Source organism: Eurypyga helias, unplaced genomic scaffold (genome assembly GCF_000690775.1).
Source record: "Eurypyga helias isolate BGI_N326 unplaced genomic scaffold, ASM69077v1 scaffold46026, whole genome shotgun sequence".
NCBI classification, from domain to species: domain Eukaryota; kingdom Metazoa; phylum Chordata; class Aves; order Eurypygiformes; family Eurypygidae; genus Eurypyga; species Eurypyga helias.
The window spans coordinates 383-17,503 of NW_010258131.1; the positions used below are offsets into that span (position 1 = coordinate 383).

Below are 17,121 nucleotides of genomic sequence, written 5' to 3' on the forward strand. Positions count from 1 at the left end.
CTCCTTCCCTTCGCCTGCATAAATACATCCTTTTCCCTTTTTGCTGCAGAAGCCTTGCTGTTTCTCTCCACCTCTTGTCTGAAGCTGTAGGCTGCGTGTCCTAACGTGTCCTGCTTCTCCATCCTGCAATGGGATGCTTTTAATCCCGGAGCGGGGTGCTGTGGCTGTTATCTGCACGCAGGCGGCATGGACACCCCTCTGCCAGCAGCACCAGGCGGGCTGGGAGCTGTGATTTGCACCAAATCCAGCTTACCTGGTGTCCTCCTGTGAGTCAAGAGTTGTAGGATTGAGGTAGCTGGATGCAGAGATTGCTGCTTGAAATTTGGATTTGTTGACATAATTGGATATTATCACGCTGCAAATAGAAATCCTGCCCAGGTTGTGCATAGGCCTGGATATATTTCACCAATATGAGCAGAAATAACTTCATTGTGGCTGTGCTGAAGTTTGGGAGTTTGGAAGGACACATCCAGGTTAGCCATAGGAGGTCGATGGAGTGTTTTTCTAAGGGAACATGCTGCAAGCGGAAAGCCAATTAAGCTGCAGTGCATCAGAGCCAATTTTAAGCTAGTGCAGGGCACCAGCTTAAACCATGGCCCTACATTAGTATGGCTAAAATTGAAGTAAGATACTCCGAAATGGGGATGGCCTTGTTGTTTGAATGCAACTCTTTGAGATGACTTAGTCTTTGTAGGTTTTGTTTGTTGCTTTCACAGCAGTTTGTACTCTCTCCCTTGTTGAAATATGTGGGAATGTGAGCTACATTCTCACTTTTCTTCTAGGCTGTTAATGTTCTTCTGTACTAGGTAAACTTGAGTGAAGACAGGGGAGGAAAGTTGGTGGTACTCTTCTGGTTTGTGATTACAAGAAAGCACAGCTTTATGGAGTTACCCATTTGGGATGTTGGTTTCCATATGTTGCAGCTCAGGATACATTTGTATAATGCCCACTGAGCTTTGCCAGGCTGGTTGAGTTTGGTTTACTCACTATCTGGGGGGCAGGGAAGGTCCTCAAGGTATCCCTCGGTAAAATAGGGAAAAAAAAAAATGGAGAGGGTTAAAAAACCCCAATATACAGCGTCTTTAAGATACTGTATTCTTTGGAGGAATTTAAAAAAATGGCTACCATGATGCAAGCTATGAAGATGGTAATTTATTTTTATGTTTTTAGCATATGTTTGCATCTCAGTCTTGCAGGGGGGAATGCAAGCAAGCAAATACACATGTTGCTGAATAGATGACAGGCTGCAAATTCACATAATAACTTGTTTCATGTAAAATTGTGCTCTTACTTTCAGTGAGCTGTATGGATTGAGGTGGTAATCTTTCCCATTTTGTCTGTGAGAACTGAATTATTATGAGTTATCAGGGCTATTTAATTATTGTTAGTTTTTGTTAACATACTGTTTTGTATCTTTTAGCTGAAAGTCATTGCTATTGATGAACAGCTGAGAGTCATTTATGAGGATAATGTTCGTTTTGATAAGGACCTTCCAGAATTTAAGTAAGACTTTTTATATTTTACTTGGATAATATAATTTAGCACTTTGGGGATTGGGGTGGGAAGGCTGTTGGCTTATTTAGTCTCAGTGATATGTGTGGGGGCATAGAACAGTTCATGCCATGTTCATGTTTCATACTTAGCAAGGGTAGTATATGCTCTTGCCTTCCTTGGTATGTAAATATGGCAAGAACTCACAACAGGAAGTAAGCAAACAAATCTACCCCTAAGTGTTATGTATAAATAAACCAAATGATTTTCTTTTGGGACTTCAGCCTTGTGGATGTGACTGTTTCTTTTGGGAACTAGAGGTAAACACTGCCTTTGTGTCAGGGTGGAATGCTGTGATAACAGCAAGTAAATTGTATGAGAGGAACTTCTGAAAGGCATTTGGAGACAAGTTCAGTGGCTCCAAATCTCACAGTAGGATGTAGGATGACAGTATTTGTTTACTTCAGTTAATAGACTAGCCTTAACAAATGTCTTCCTCCTTGGTAGCAAATTTCAATGAAGTACATCTATTTACTTGACAGTTTAACAGCAAAAATTTGATTTAGTCTTCTAGATTCAAGCCACCGAGTGTGACTGTTAGGAAAGTTAGAAATAACTATGGATTCCATGTAGGCAATAAGCAGTATCAGCATTGGAGTCTATCACAGATCTCACTTCAGGATTAGAGCATTTCCTTGCAAATTACTTGCTTTGCAATTGGGTCAGATATCTTAGGAGCTGGATTTTACTTTTTCAGGTTTCAAACACTGGTCGTATCCTTGCCATTAACATAAAAGCGTTGCAAACTTGGGTTATTAATGAACTTGAAGAACTTTGCTTGGTGGGGAAAAATTGCTTAATTTACCAAGAGAAAATGCCATTTTTCTGTAGGACTCAAGGTGGAGTCTATATTCACAGTGACAGACTGACAGTGACTTCTCCTGTGCTAATGTGGGTCAAGGTATGAACAAGCTTTATATAGTCCAACTTCTTCCTTGCTGTTATTGAAACAGAAATGTATTCCAAGCAATAGTGAAGCTCGTTATTCAAACCAACATAGTCCCTTTGCTTGTATTACGTTTCTTTTAAGTGTTACTCGGTGTCTCTGTTACGCAAATATGAATGTTCTCCACAAACACGGTGGAAGTTGCTAAGATTTTGGGGGTGTTTCTTGTTTGTTTATTTGCTCTCTACTATTACAGCATTGTACGTGTGGTTAATCCTTTCCTGACTTCCCCTCATTTGAAAAAAGACTATTCTTTTTTTCCTCATCTTCTCGTTTCATACACCAAAAGGGGCAGCTGTTGCTTTGCCTGGCTTAAATCTGTGTTTTTGTAGCATTCAGGTTCCTTGCACTGTTTTTTTTTTGAATAAGCTTTACTTCCAAGTGATGTCTCAAATGGTAAGTGGTTAAAGAGCAATTTATTTGGTGATTCCCAGTCACTTTGACTTGTGTTTATTTTGAAATGCAGCGTTCTTTTCTATTTTAAAAGAAGGCCTTCCTTACTTCTGAGCAGATTCTGCAACTTGTGCTCACACATGGTAGTATGTAGATTTGTCTTACTACTGTCATTTGAATAGTTAAGATGTTTGAAAGGTCACAGAACCGCCAGCTATTGATCCACAGTAGTTTACAAAGGTTTGGTATGTTTGGTTGCAGTTGGTCTTTTGAACCATAATGAAAAGGAACAGTTGTAATTATTAAATTAATAATATGATGATAGAGTTATATGATGTTTCTTGGGAAAATCTGAAGTCCTGCAGTGGTCCATTTGTCAGGATAGTCTGGGAAATGCTGATCTGAATGAGACTAGGTAAGGATAGATTAATTTTTTTCTTTTAAACTTCAGTAAGATGTGGCAAGAACAAAATTAACCTAGATGCTTAAAGTGCTAAAATTCACTTGAATTAGCCTTATATTAAAGAGACCCTGAGTTGTCAGCAGACACTGGGGTCAGGTTCAGTGGTATTGAAGATATCTAACATCTGGTAGGGTGCTGTGTAGGGTGCACCCCATTAAGATTTCGTAGATTTCCAAGAGTAAGAACTGGAAAAGATAATCCTGCTTTTTGTCTGGCACACTTAAAAATGGCTTTTTAATGAATTGGAAATCTTAAACTCTTGCCTCTTATTTAGGTTTCAAAGAATGGATCTTTGTGATTCAGCTTGTTTAAAGATCTTGTTTTTTCCATGTGTGATTCAACTTTTCTTTTATGGACTCTTACTTAGTAAATTAATTTATGCAGCTTCTTGAGAAGTCCATAGTCATTAGCTAATTTTTCATTATCTGCCAATGAACTCTTATCAGTGATGACATGAATTTACTGTTTAATTCCAGAGATTGTGAGTATGCATAATTTGATAGCTCGTTACAGTCATTCTTGATTCTGTTTGTTCTTTTAGGCTCTGGATATGATTTTGGAAAAGATGAAGTCTTCAGGCTTTAACTTCTCTCAAGTCAGAGCTTTGTCTGGTGCTGGCCAGGTTAGTTTATAAAGGAAAAATCAGTCTTACTCTATTTCTTCAATGGAGTGTAAGGTATAGTGATAAATTTCATTTAAATAATTGGATTACAGACGACCATAATGACATCAAGTAAGACCAAAGCATCATATAAGCAACCATTAAATGACACATTCCACTTAAAACCTGAAGCACTTAGAGCAGTTATTAGAAGGCAGTGGGAGTGGAGGATGAGCTTTACAGCACAGTTGTTTAGATCAGTATAGTGCCTAACTTTTTGCTTTCTGTTGCTGAAATTCTTTGTACATACAGATTCTGAAGTGACTGGGGTCATCTTGAATTTCTGGGTGAACCCAGAAATCTGGGTGTATGTGGAAATGGGGTAGAAAAAATAGTGAGGAGCACAGTTTGCTAAAGGCATAGTAACATCCTGTTGAGCACAGTTCTTGTTGGCTAGGATAGAGATCTGCCCGCGAACAACAAAACCAAATTATCATAGTCTTTGATGCAGAAATGGCAAAGATGCTGCTGTGATTTAGCCTGTAGTGCATAATGCCTTTTTTCTGAGATCCATAAAGCCCATCCTGACATTTAGTCAGTTAGCCAGTCTCCTGGTACTCTGGTGACAGAACAAAGTCTCTTATAACTTTCTCAGATGATGTTCAGAGCGAGGACAGCGCCAAGGTGATAGCTAATCCTGATGCATGAGGTTGAGGTTATTCATCTTGATGTATCTGGGACTAATTAATCAAACCTCTTGCTTTGATCTCCATGTTTCATTGACTTCAGTTGAAAGTCTGAGCAAAGTGTCTGAAAATCATAGCCGCTATCAAGGCGCTCTTACGAATTCTTCAGTGGAACGGAAGTTAGGGACTGCCAAGTAACCACAGCTTGCTCAAGTGAAAAAAGGAAGTGCTTTTCCAGATTGCCTGTATTCCTTTATTTCACCCATCCTCCAGCAAATGGGGGGTGTCAACTTAGTCCTACATCCAGATTCCTTCAGGTAGAATGGATTTTATTTAGTTACCCCCTTCCAACCCACACTGTCTCTCTCCCCCTTCTCTTTGAAGAACCTTGTCTTTATGCTGCAGATCACTGTGGGGGTGCACTGATGTGCCAGTGTTTGTCTCAAAGAAGGGACAGACTTCATCTCCATTGTCTGCAGAACTGGCAGAGATATGAAATACAATCTGGATGGCCCTGTGGTCAAGTACTCTGTGCCCAGAGGATTCTGTGTGCAATTGGTGTCGTCAGAATTATTAGTGGGTCACTGGATGGTGCTTTGCAGTTTTCGTGGGGTGTCTTACGGGTGCATAATTAGAGATGCCTACCTTGAGGAAGCTGCCTGAGAGATGGAACTTAAATAACCTTCTCAATATTATGCAGTCTGTTAGTGGTGACTGGGCATGTAAATGAAGAATCTGGGGACTGTGCTGTAACAGAACTAAGAGTCTTCACTGTGGAGCACTGGCTACAGCTCAGAGAGTCCTCACAGAGTATCTAATGCCATGGATTAGCAGTATAATGATAGTTCCCACTAGAAGTTGCTGTAGTTCAAAATCAGCATTGTCTCTTGGCTCCTACAGTTTCTGGTTTAGTAGATGCTTTGCTCAGTCTTGAAGAGTCTTTTGGTGAGGCACTGATTTGAAAAGGTCTCTTTCCTAGTTTGGAGATTTCTCTGTCCCTTAGAGTTTGAAATTCAGATGAGGATATGAACTTGGTGGCTTGGGAGGGCATGTCCAACTTCTGTTTCTGTACTTTCCACAGCAACATGGGAGTGTGTACTGGAAAAAAGGAAGCATCCAAATTTTAAAGAATGTGTCACCCGAACTGCCTTTACATCAGTCACTAAAGGTGAGGTGCATAAAAGAGCTTTGGTGGGAGAACCACACTGTCCTTTTTTTGATCCTTACATGTTGCTTTTCTCCTTGCAAACCTTTCCTTTTGTTTGGCTCCCTACAGCATAAAGTGAAATGCAGTGGTTATTCCTTCAGCTCCAGGGCTCTTGACATTTCCTGTTCTCCTGAGTGGTGGTATATATTGCTTTAAAAGCTTAGAGCTGCCAGTGGGCATCCCAGAATCTTTCTGTGTCAGAGTAACAGCTGGTTTGTTCTTTCAAGAAATGTAATATTTTTGTAAACAACCTGTAAATATTTTAGGTTTGTGGATTTTTTAATACTTGTATTAGTAAGAAATTGTGGTGAAAAATACTATTTTACATGAATTTACTTGCAGTCCTTGTGATTTCTTTGGAAAATATTTTTAAAAAATGCCAGTTTACACTTAACTCTGAAAGGATGGAAGTGTAATGCTGTGTGGACACAAACTCCTAACAAGTACATTGTTGAACCTCAGCCTATTCTGTGTGTGTGTGGTTGGCAAGTTTTGGACATAGATTTGACAAACTTTTTAAATAAAAGAAAGGGAGGAATCAGCTTCCTCTTGAAGACCCTTACCTTCGTTACTTCAAGATCAGAAAGTACAGTTTATGTTGAAAGGGAGACATTTGTGTGACAGATCTATTCAATGATTAATTTTGGTAATATCTCATCTGTGCAAAACTCAGGGAAATGGAGTTAAAATGCTCTCTGGCGATGTACTAAGTCTCAGTTGCATTTCCAAATGGTTTTGCCAGTCATTAAAGAGAAATCTGTTAGTAGAGCTGCACAAAGATAATCTGATTGTTAGAGAGGACTTCTAAGAAGTGGGGCTAACCTTGCACCACAGGGCCCAGGGCTTTAGTGTACTTGAGGCATCGTGTTGTGTGGTACGTGAAGTACACATCGCGGTGCAGTTGATGTCAAGAAGCAGCAGGAAAAGCCTGTTGCTTCCCTCTGATGTGAAGTTTGGGTTGGGCTTTTGACCACTGCCCAACATCCGCTTTCCTGTAACTATCGAGAGGAGGCCAGAAGGCATGTCAGAGAACTGGTCAGCTGATTCCTAGGTCTGCAATATTGCTACTAGTCTAGCAGGGACTTCTTAGAGATCAGACTTGCTAATAAAGGATATTGTTTGTTGCAGGCTTGTTTTTCGGTCAGTAACAGCCCCATCTGGATGGATTCTAGCACAGCTTCCCAGTGCAGCACTCTGGAGAAAGCCGTGGGGGGAGCCCAGCACCTAGCGAGTATCACTGGTTCTCGAGCCTATGAGGTGAGGAGCAACAGGAGAAAAGTCCTCAGCAGCCTGCTGACAGAATCAATTCTGCTGTTACGCTGGTACCACAGCAGGTGACTGGCAGCCATTAAGTATGAAAAAGAGAATTTTTTGAAGAAACTCCAACGATACTGTGCTTTGCAGTAGTCTCACAAAGAAAGATGTGGAAATTTTAAAGTGAAATTAGGCAAAACATTAAACAAGGCCAGGCTGGATGTGGCTGGGAGCAACCTGGTCTAGTGCAAGGTGTCCCTGCCCATGGCAGGGGGGTTGGAACTGGATGATCTTTAAGGTCCCTTCCAACCCAAATCATTCTATGATTCTATGATTCAAACATTAGAAATTTTGGTGCAGTAAGCTGCTGGGGTGAGCTGTTGCGTTTGGCCAGTGGTTCTGAAATACAGAGTTTGGTGGCCATGCCTACAGTCTCAGGGCCTGGTTCTCCCCTGGGAGCTCCTGTGCAGCCACATTGAGGTGTCAGTGCAGTTTGTGTTACAGGTTTACCTGGGGTTATGACCCCCTTGTTTGTGGATCATTGCTCTAGGTTACTTCTGAAATGGAAGTATTGGCCTTTTAATGTTCCCTGAAGGCTAACAAGGACTGAAGTGAATTTTAGAAGTTTGGGACGCTATTAGAGTCCTGTCACTTCTCTCCTCTTCCTGCCTCTTCTCTCTCTGGTAACTGTGACAATGAGTTATGGAGTGGGAGCAGGTCTGCCTTCCAGGCATCTCAGCACCTGGCTATTCTTACTGTTGGTTCAACAGAATAATGCTTTAACCTTCCAAATTACTGATTCTTTTTGTGAATCGTCATGCCAGGTGTACGGCCAATGTCGAAGTCAGACTTTGCATACCAGTGACTGTTTATTTTTAACTTGCTAAAGGTTCAGGTTCCCGTGTTAGAAGTATTTTGTAATTTGATATAGTACACGGGTGAAAAATAATGATTCTTACAACTATTATTAGCCTGTGCTGGAGCTGCTGCTTTGAGTCTGAAACTTCCTGCTTTGCTCCCAGTTCACCTGCCTCAGAGAGGTACATAGGTTGGGTTGCCTAAACCTTTTCAAGGATTTGAAGGCAGCATTTGAATTGTGCTGGTTCCTGTGCACAGGATAAATGTGATTCATTCCATTGAACTGTCATTTCTGAAATGTAAATTATGGATAGTAATGCTTTTTCACATGCTTTTTTTTTTCAAAAGGTGAGCAAAATTCTCATAATGAGACTATGTGTTATCGCCTGTTTAGTGCAGATTGCCTGCTGTGCACTGACTTTCATCATGCATCAGGCAAATTAAATATCCAAAGTGCAATGTACTGAACTCATTACACAGAGTTAATGATTATTGACTCCATTTAGGGTTTGTGTTTCTAAGCATTTGCATTTCTTTCTCAGCGTTTTACAGGAAACCAGATAGCAAAGATTTACAGCCAGAATCCTGAGGTCTACGTGCAAACTGAGGTTGGCTCATCTTCAATACACTTATTGGAAAACATAGTTAAAAATATTTTTAAATTAATTTTGTGGGGATGTCCAACTTCTTTGCTAAAGAGTATTTTGATTCTTGTGTTTGGTTTTAAGATTAGGATTGAAAATGTGATTATTTTATTTTTGGTTTTGTTAAGCCATTAGTCATTGGGCAGATAAAGATCGAGCATTAACACAGCAGGCTCCGTTGGATCTCACCTTTGTGGAGGAAGTTTTAAAAACCAGACTTTAATTTGGGTGGTAATAAATGGTTTGTACAGTTTGAACACAAGCGGGTGATTAAGCACGCAGTTGAAATTTTCACCCTTCGAACTGGCCGTTGGCATGCAGAGAGGCGACTGCTCTGCCGTACAAAGTTGGCGTTCTTGCGGGTGTGCATAGGAAAAATCTGCCATCCATTCTAGACTTTTTTTTTCATAGTTTTTCCCTTGAGGAGCTACTTAGATTCCATTACTGCAAATGAATTGCATTGTGTAGTTGGTTTCCTTCTGATTTTTAGTTTTCAGAAATCAGCTTGGAATTCTATTATTGCTTCAGTTTGAGCCTGCATCTAGCTGTGACTGAAATGCTGTGGTTTGAGGCAAGGTGAAAACTCCATGCAAATACGACGTCAGTGAGGGAAGGACTCCTGTCCTGTGATTAGAATATGCCAAACATCCAGCTCAGTGAAGTCAAGCTGCTTGTGTTTTTGTATTAAGGCAGTTCTTGATAGTATTGATCATATTTTTTTTTTGTGGTTTTGAAAATCTGACCCCTTGGGGACTTCATGGGGAATTGAGTTGCAAAGTTGACTCTGTATTTTGTGGGACAATGCTTCTTTTTCTTTTATCTCCCCATATTTTCTTTCTAAGTACATGTTCTTTAGCCTTTATGCTTGTAAGCGATGGCATGAAACAACACAAGTACAGTCTGATCATAAGCTTAGACTAGATTTGGAGGGAAATGCAGTAGTGGAGAGGAAGTGGATCTGTGGAACTGAGAAGTAGTAGACCAAGCTCAGACTTTGGGGGCTGGTTTCATTGATGGCCCCTTTTAGCAATAAAGGATATGCAAGATGTTGCAGTCAAGGACAAATTATCTCTGTGCCAGAGTTGCTCTAGGGGACCTCTAGGCCAGGCTGGATGAGGCTGGGAGCAACCTGGTCTAGTGGAAGGTGTCCCTGCCCATGGCAGGGGGGTTGGAACTAGATGGTCTTTAAGGTCCCTTCCAACTCAAACCATTCTGTGATTCTATGATTCCAAGAAGCACTTAGCAGCTTGGCAGTCTCAATGACATGTGGAAGGTGGATGTTTTCCCTTCTCTAGGTCAGCTTGCTATGCTGGCTGACTCACAGTTTAACTTCATCCTTTTCCTTCCATTCCAGGCAGCTAGTGCCCACTGGGGCACCCCAGAAGGTAGGCCTTCGTTATCGAAGCACAATGCGGTATATTCTTGGGGAGAGACGCATGAAGAGCAAGTGCATCATTAAGTTTCCTGGCCATTGTAACCACTCCTTAGAGCTCGGGCTATAGTCCGTCTTTGAATGCTCTGTGAAGCAGTGGTTTTGTGATCATTAATAAAAAACCTGTCACTGCTGGCTCAGTCCACCAGCAGAGGTTTGATTCTGATTAGTTACTGGGTGACAATCATATTTCTTCTGAATTAGTCAGAGCACACAATAAGGAATTTCTCAGCTTTTATTCCAGCTTCTTGGGAACAGATAATACTTGATCCTGCAGAAAGCTTGGCGGCACCTGGATAACTTGGTAGTTTCTGTAGGAGATTTGAAGTGGAAGCAAGTTTGTGTTGGATCAGTGCATTGTGCCCTGTGGCCAGGGCATTTTTGGGCCAGTATTAGAAGCCCTACAGCTGCATTTAATACATTGTTGGAACACACCCTGAGGCAGAGCTGCAGGTTGTGGTTCAGTTCAAAGCTGATTATTACCAGCTCTTGGGAGGTCTGGGATCTCAGCTGGGAGGAAGGTAAGAGTTCATATGAAGGTGCTAGCAGAGCCTTGCCAGAGTGGCTAAAAAGCTTACAGACTTGTGCTCTGGGTTGCCCACTACATGGTTTCTGGGCGTTTCCTCTGTTGTCAACATACAGGTGGGTTGTTGTTTTGTGTGGGTTTTTTTTTCTCCTTAGTAAGTGTTCTTCCTTGAAATAAGGTTCTGTGATACACCGAAGTTATGAATTAATTCATGATAACATAGAGTATGCTAATATACTAGGTGTATTTTACATGTTTCAGAATGTTCAACAACTTGTGTCATGGGGTTACTTTTAGATTGGCATCTGCAGTATTACTTAGGCAGTAAGATAGAACTGAATACTCCTTCTAGGTGTATTTTCATGTACTTTCTGTGCCTAACATTAAGCATCTATTAACATTTGCTGCTTCCAATTGCTTAATTGTTTGCTTTCTTTGAAGTGAATACTGATGGGACTCACTATCTCACGCCTTTTCTTTCAGAGAATCTCTTTGGTTAGTAGTTTTGCAGCTTCCCTTTTCCGAGGAGCTTACGCGCCCATCGATTACAGTGATGGTAAGTGTGTTGGCTTTTCTTGTAGTAACAATTCAACAAGGAAATATTCCTTTCCATCCCCATCTTATGTAAAAGGTGGACAAGGTCACTTCCATTTATTTTCAGTGTTTAATTAATGACAAGTGTATGAGATTTTAAGCTAAGTTACTCCTTTCAATTTGGTGCTATTCTCGATAGTGCTGTCAGCTGTGCTTGTATAGCCCTGTCATACTATGATTCCCATTTCTACAAAATGGGTCCACAGAAAATATTCTTAAATGAAATTGTGCTTTTTTTTTCTTTACTTTATAATGTACAAAGGAAAGTTGAAATATCTATTTAAGAGCATGACCAAAAAAGTGGATTTTTAAGCTAGATTTCATAGTTCTGATATTTGTTCTTCATTTTGGCTGGTTTAGCTCTTGAGTTGCACAGGATGTGAACAAGATGTATAGAGTGATTATTTTTCCCCCCACCTAAGTGGAGGATGGATCTGCAATAGAAATATCTTTTCAAAATGAACCAGAGAAAAAAATCATAAACCAAGCAAAAAAATCCTGAACTCACTTAAAAAAAACCCCAAAACCCCTTCCATATCTCTCTATTCGTTATATCAAAGACAAAAAAGTGACAGGGCGCTCTCTTCTGTTGAGTGTTATCTCCGTTATCCAGCTTTTAAATGGCAATTTTAAATGGCAATTACAAAGGAAACCATTTTCCTGGGAGCTGTGCTGTTATTTCTAAATAGCGTTTTTGATTCCTCTGAAACTAAGCGAAGATATATTTTGGAGCTGAAAGGTTAGATAACAAGGCTCTCTAAGGAAATTTTGCATTATAGAGCCATAGTCCACACATGTTAAGACCAACTCATTTTTTCTCCTTCGTTGTTCCATCAGCGTTCATAGGAAAAGGCAAGACACCTCAATTTTAGCTAATGGACAACTTATTAAATATCAGACCTCCCAGTTATAGTTGAGACCTCAAAAATCACAAAACAATCCATGCTTATTTTGCAGCAGTTGTGAGATTATTACATCTATCTTCTAGTCCTGTTCTGTTAGCCATGTATTTTCACAGCTAAATTTTATTTTTTTAATGTATTATTGACAACAATACCTCTTTGGAGATATGCACTTTACTCCTCAGTAGGCCTAAATACTGAGCACTTCAGCCACCCAACACCCCAAAGAACTAACTCCATGTACTGCATTTCAAAGAGAGACCTTCAAATTACTATTTCTGATAAAGAAATAGGTTGATCTTTTATGTTTCAATGAGAGCAAAGTCTTAATTTTGATTCAAATGTTTAAAAATATAAGCATTAAAAAAAAGAAATATTGGTGTTGGGGATTTTTTTTTTTTTGGGTGGTTACATTTGCCTCTTGTAATTGGAAGCAAGTTGGGGAAAACCATGCTGCTTCAATTTTGGAACTTGAAAATATCTGTGTTGGGTTGAAAACCGAAACACTTTAAGCTAAAGAAAGTGAAAATTTGCTTAATTGGAAAAATTTCTTAGAATATGTATTGCATTTTTCAAACAGCTCTAGGAAAGCCTGTTTGGTTACACCTCTGGATATTTATGGAACTTGAATAAATGTTATCTACTGTTCAGAGCATGTAAGATTATTAAATCTTTGTGTGAAAAAAGATAAGAGAACTAAGCAGGATGTTACAGTTCTCTTCACAAGACGAGATTTTTCGGCACTGTAAGCTATGTTGTGTCTTGTTCGTTCCTTTGCTTCTGTTAACTTAATGAGAGAGAATTCTAATTCCAGTAATAAAATATAATTATAATGTATGCAGCAGTTATTTGGATCCAGCTGAAAAACTTGTTGTCATTTACGATTTCTTGCAATTCACTTGATCTTTTGCATTGCACCCGTAAAATGCGTCTCTCAAAATAATGTTCAGATAATAGACCTATTCTTCATTTCTGTAGGTTTAATATCAGGTCATTTCATCTTTAAAAGACCCCGTCAAATTGTTTAGCTCTGCACAATAACTTATCTCTTTAAATTTGCCGGTTATTGTAGGATATGTGCTATTCAGTTTCAGGATTATTTTTTTTTTAAAGGTCCAATCTTGACAGGTTTAAGTCACTCCTTGTGAATGGCTGAGCACCCTGAGTGATTGATTTAAAAAAAAATCAAATTACATTCTGGTGGAGTGAAGAATGTTTTTCATTTATATTGTGCAGCTGTTAAAAGTAAGATACATTTAGGACCTAAACAACTTGAACACTTGAGGCATTGTTTCTTTTAGAAGACACCTTAAAGAACAGCTATTCAGCTCTTAACCTAGAGAAACTTTATCTTTTGAAATGCTTTTCTGAGAGCCTTAGGCAAATCATAGCCTGGCATACTTGTTTTTGTTATTCTATCAAACAAGGATGCTTTGAACTGAAGCCTTTTCAGAAGGAAGCATGGTGGGCTGAATTTACTCCTCATGCAGCTTGTGTGGTGTCAGCAGAGTTACATTGCTATAGATTTTATGTCCCTGAAAAGGCAATCCAGAGTGCTGTAATATAGATGCACTCAACTGTTTATAAATATATGCAAATATTGAGCTTTAGTTTGATTAGTAAAACCAGGTAATCTGCCTCATTTGTTTTTTGTAGTGAAATTGGGTCCATCCCTCCCTCAGTGTTGCAGCACTTATACTTTTGTATATGTAATAAATGTTACCAAGTCCTGATTGTGCTCCTGGTCATTTTATGCTGTCAGTGATGCTTTTGCAGTGAGGTACTGAATCCTGTTCATCTGTGTTGACCCTTTCCTCAGTCTGTACTGGACCGTGGCCTTGGCTGTTGACCATTGCTGATGGGGGTGTCCATTTAGAGTGACAAGTCAAAGGATGCCCGTGGCAGGGGAGTTGGAACTAGATGATCTTTAAGGTCCCCTCCAACCCTAACCATTCTATGATTGCCTTTGATTCCACACCTCCCCGCCCCCTTAGTTCTCAGATTATTACTTATTTTATATGCAAAATTTCTAACAGTATGCATAAGCCATTTTTACTAACTTTTATTTCTAAGAGCAGCATAGATCATGACCAGAGGTGCTTGAATTTGGAACCCACTGTGCATCACTCCCCGTGTAATCAGAGAAGAAAGAGAAGTGGTTCCAGGGAGCATTCGGCTGTGTTTATTATTTTCTACTGACTAGAGATTCTCATGCAAGTGCCCACAGTTGGATAGGATGAATCCAGGCCAAAAAAATTAATAGTTCTTGTAAAATAGTTGTTTCACATCTTTTAAATGAGTTTCTGAGGGTGGGGTAAATTAGCTCATCTTTCTTTTCTTGGGCATATTAGCTCATCTTTCTTTTCTCGGGCATATTAAAGTCTTTGTGCAACTATACCTACCAGTCAATAAACTGAAGTGTTATTTCTGTATAATATATAAACTTAGACTTTTTCAGTCATAAGGTTAGTATTTTTCCTGTTCTATGCAGAAAAGATTGGAGGTTGTCCTTTTGTCTTGCAAAATTGCATTAGATGGTACTGGTTAAATGTTTCCCCGTGAGGGGAAAAACCATAGGCAATAACCAACCTTTCTCTAGTAAAATTTCTATTTAAAGATTCTGTTTCTCACTGCATAACTCAATTTAGCTAAGGGGTTCTTGGCTTTTTAAATTATAGACTTTTCTGGGAAAATTTATAGAATCACATATTTCTACATAGAAACCTTGTTATGCCCAAGAGCTTGGGATGAGGCTGCTCACATCCTCTGTCCCAGGAAGTGCAGATGGTGATGCCGGACTCACTTTACACTGGAAGAAGGAGATGGATAGATTAAGAGTTTTCTCACCTAGAGAATTGAGAGAAGCTGGAGTAAATCTTGCCGTGTTTCATTTTCTGTGGGTGGTAGTGATTTTGACAGCAGAAAAGAGACACGCGCCTTTTGCCTGTGGGAGGCATGTTGCGCTTCCTGCTCTGTCAGATTCCTGCCATTGGACCATGGGCCAAATAAACCAATGCGTGATTTGTTGAGTGTGTTTAATTTGCTGGAAATGGGATTGATTATATTTAATGCTTTTATTTTATATGTTATTAAGTATAATCCAAATATCCTACTGTTCAGCTGGGATAACCCACTCCAGTGGGTCTCAGCTGGAGTGTGCAACACTTGCTGTTGACAACACTGTGTGAAGAAGCACTAGGTCCAGACATTGTTGATGGTCATTAGGAATGGACTGTGTGGAGAGATACTTTATAAATGTTATTAAAGTAATTATTAGGCCTATGTGAAAAAGGCTGCTGGAAATTGATTGGGTGGGCTCATTTGTGCATGGGTAACCAGTGTGTTGCAAGCGTGTGCCTTTCTTCAGACTAAGAGCCCTGCTAGGGCCTTGTGATGTGCTGGCTGAGATGTGGGTTGCATCCCTTCTCTTCCTCAGTGTCCCAGCGCCACAGTGTTATTCTACAGACACAGCATGTGGGGTCAACTTCACTGTCTTTGTGTTTTAAAAAGTTTAAAGATTTATTGAATTGAAGTAAATTTCAGGTTTTCCACTGTGCTCAGCTGAGAATGTGGCTGTGATTGAATTAGATAACTTGTGGGCTAAGCAGTCTTTGAAATTAAAATGTTGTTAATCTAGAATAGGACTACTAAATCCCTGAACAGTACTAACTAAAAACACATCCAGATTTTTACATCTAATGAAATATGCAATTAGAGGCATCTTAGAAATATAAGCAAGGGATGTGGAGTGCTGAGTATGTTATGTAGATTCGGCCACTAACCAACTTCAATTAACTTCATAAGCCAGGGCAATGCAAATGTAATAGTGAGGAATGAAACCAAAAATGCACAGCTCTTCCTCAGATCTAGGGACGGTCCTGGTGTGGAAATAGGTGGCCAAATCAGTTATCTAGGCTTTTGCAATCCCTAATTCAACTCACAATCCCTAATTCAACTCACAGAATCTAGACTTAGAGGTGTTGCACGCTTGCAGGTGCTGCAGATTTCGGTTGGGCTGTTCAGTTTTGAAAGTCAGGACTTTGGTACTGAAAGCTGGAATCTCCAAATTAGCCTCAAAATAGAGGCTACACTTGAAAATTTGACTTCTTGCTTTTTTGTGGGGGGACTTCTAAACTATTATTTTGTTGCCCCTGAAGAAGGAAACATTAATGTGGAGGAAGATTAGTCAGCATGGACTTAGATGCTGATTTGATATTCATAGGCAGGAGTAGTATAGAACTGTACCACCCAGGGTGGAATTTTGTCATTATAGGTCTCAGGTGAGCACAACATACCTGGAAGTGACATTGCTGCATCAGTGAAGTCTTCGTCTAAGGTGGAAGGGGTTGATGAGGAGGCATCCATGTTCTTCTTTCTGCTTTTAATTTGGGAATAACTGAATTGTCTAGTGCATTGTGCATCAGAGAAGCCTTTTCTGCTACTGTTACAGGTGAAAGCTATCCAGAGGCTGAATCATCAGTATCTTTCACACTTAAATAGCTGAAACCTTGCACTTTGAATGTAAAATACGCATCTGTAAATTTTCTGTTGCCTGTAATGAGGTATAATTTTCTGTTAGAGTACTATCTTGTGTTTAATGATATGTGCCTCTTGTTTTGATCTGCCTGTTAGGTTCTGGTATGAACTTGCTGCAGATTTGGGAAAAGGTATGGTCAGTGTCTTGCCTTGATGCCTGTGCACCTGGATTAGAGGAGAAACTAGGATGCCCTGTACCATCCTATTCAGTCCTGGTATGTGCCTGCCTAGAAGAGTTGTAGAGTTTTGTGCTGAGAATTCTGCTAACAGCACTTTCTAAGAGTATACTTGTGAGTATGCACGAGTGTTTGTGCACTTATCCTCAGAGCTGTGCTCCTTGATTTAATATTTGCAGGTGTCGTGTGGTGTATTGCAGAGCAGAAACAGGCATCTTTGAAAGCTGCTAACTAGTGTCTGTTGTGGCATTCGTCATTGATTCCCTTGGATTCTTGCATGCCCTGGGCTATGATGAGAAAAGTTTTGATAGATGGTCCAGTGATAAGAAACTTCATAGAATCATAGAATCAT

The 17,121-nt window shown here is 39.9% G+C and overlaps 1 protein-coding gene across 1 annotated transcript; it reads left to right on the forward strand.

Annotated features, from left to right (window-relative positions):
- Positions 1-410: 410 nt before the first annotated feature.
- On the forward strand, positions 411-16,808 carry LOC104503712 (xylulose kinase-like; the record flags this gene model as incomplete). The annotated part of the gene is made up of 9 exons (XM_010154252.1): positions 411-473; positions 1,421-1,503; positions 2,383-2,452; positions 3,895-3,975; positions 5,722-5,808; positions 6,976-7,104; positions 8,502-8,567; positions 11,045-11,117; positions 16,690-16,808. Coding segments are annotated over exons 1-9 (771 nt in total), but the record flags the coding sequence as incomplete, so codon positions are not given.
- Between the last annotated feature and the right edge of the window lie 313 nt (positions 16,809-17,121).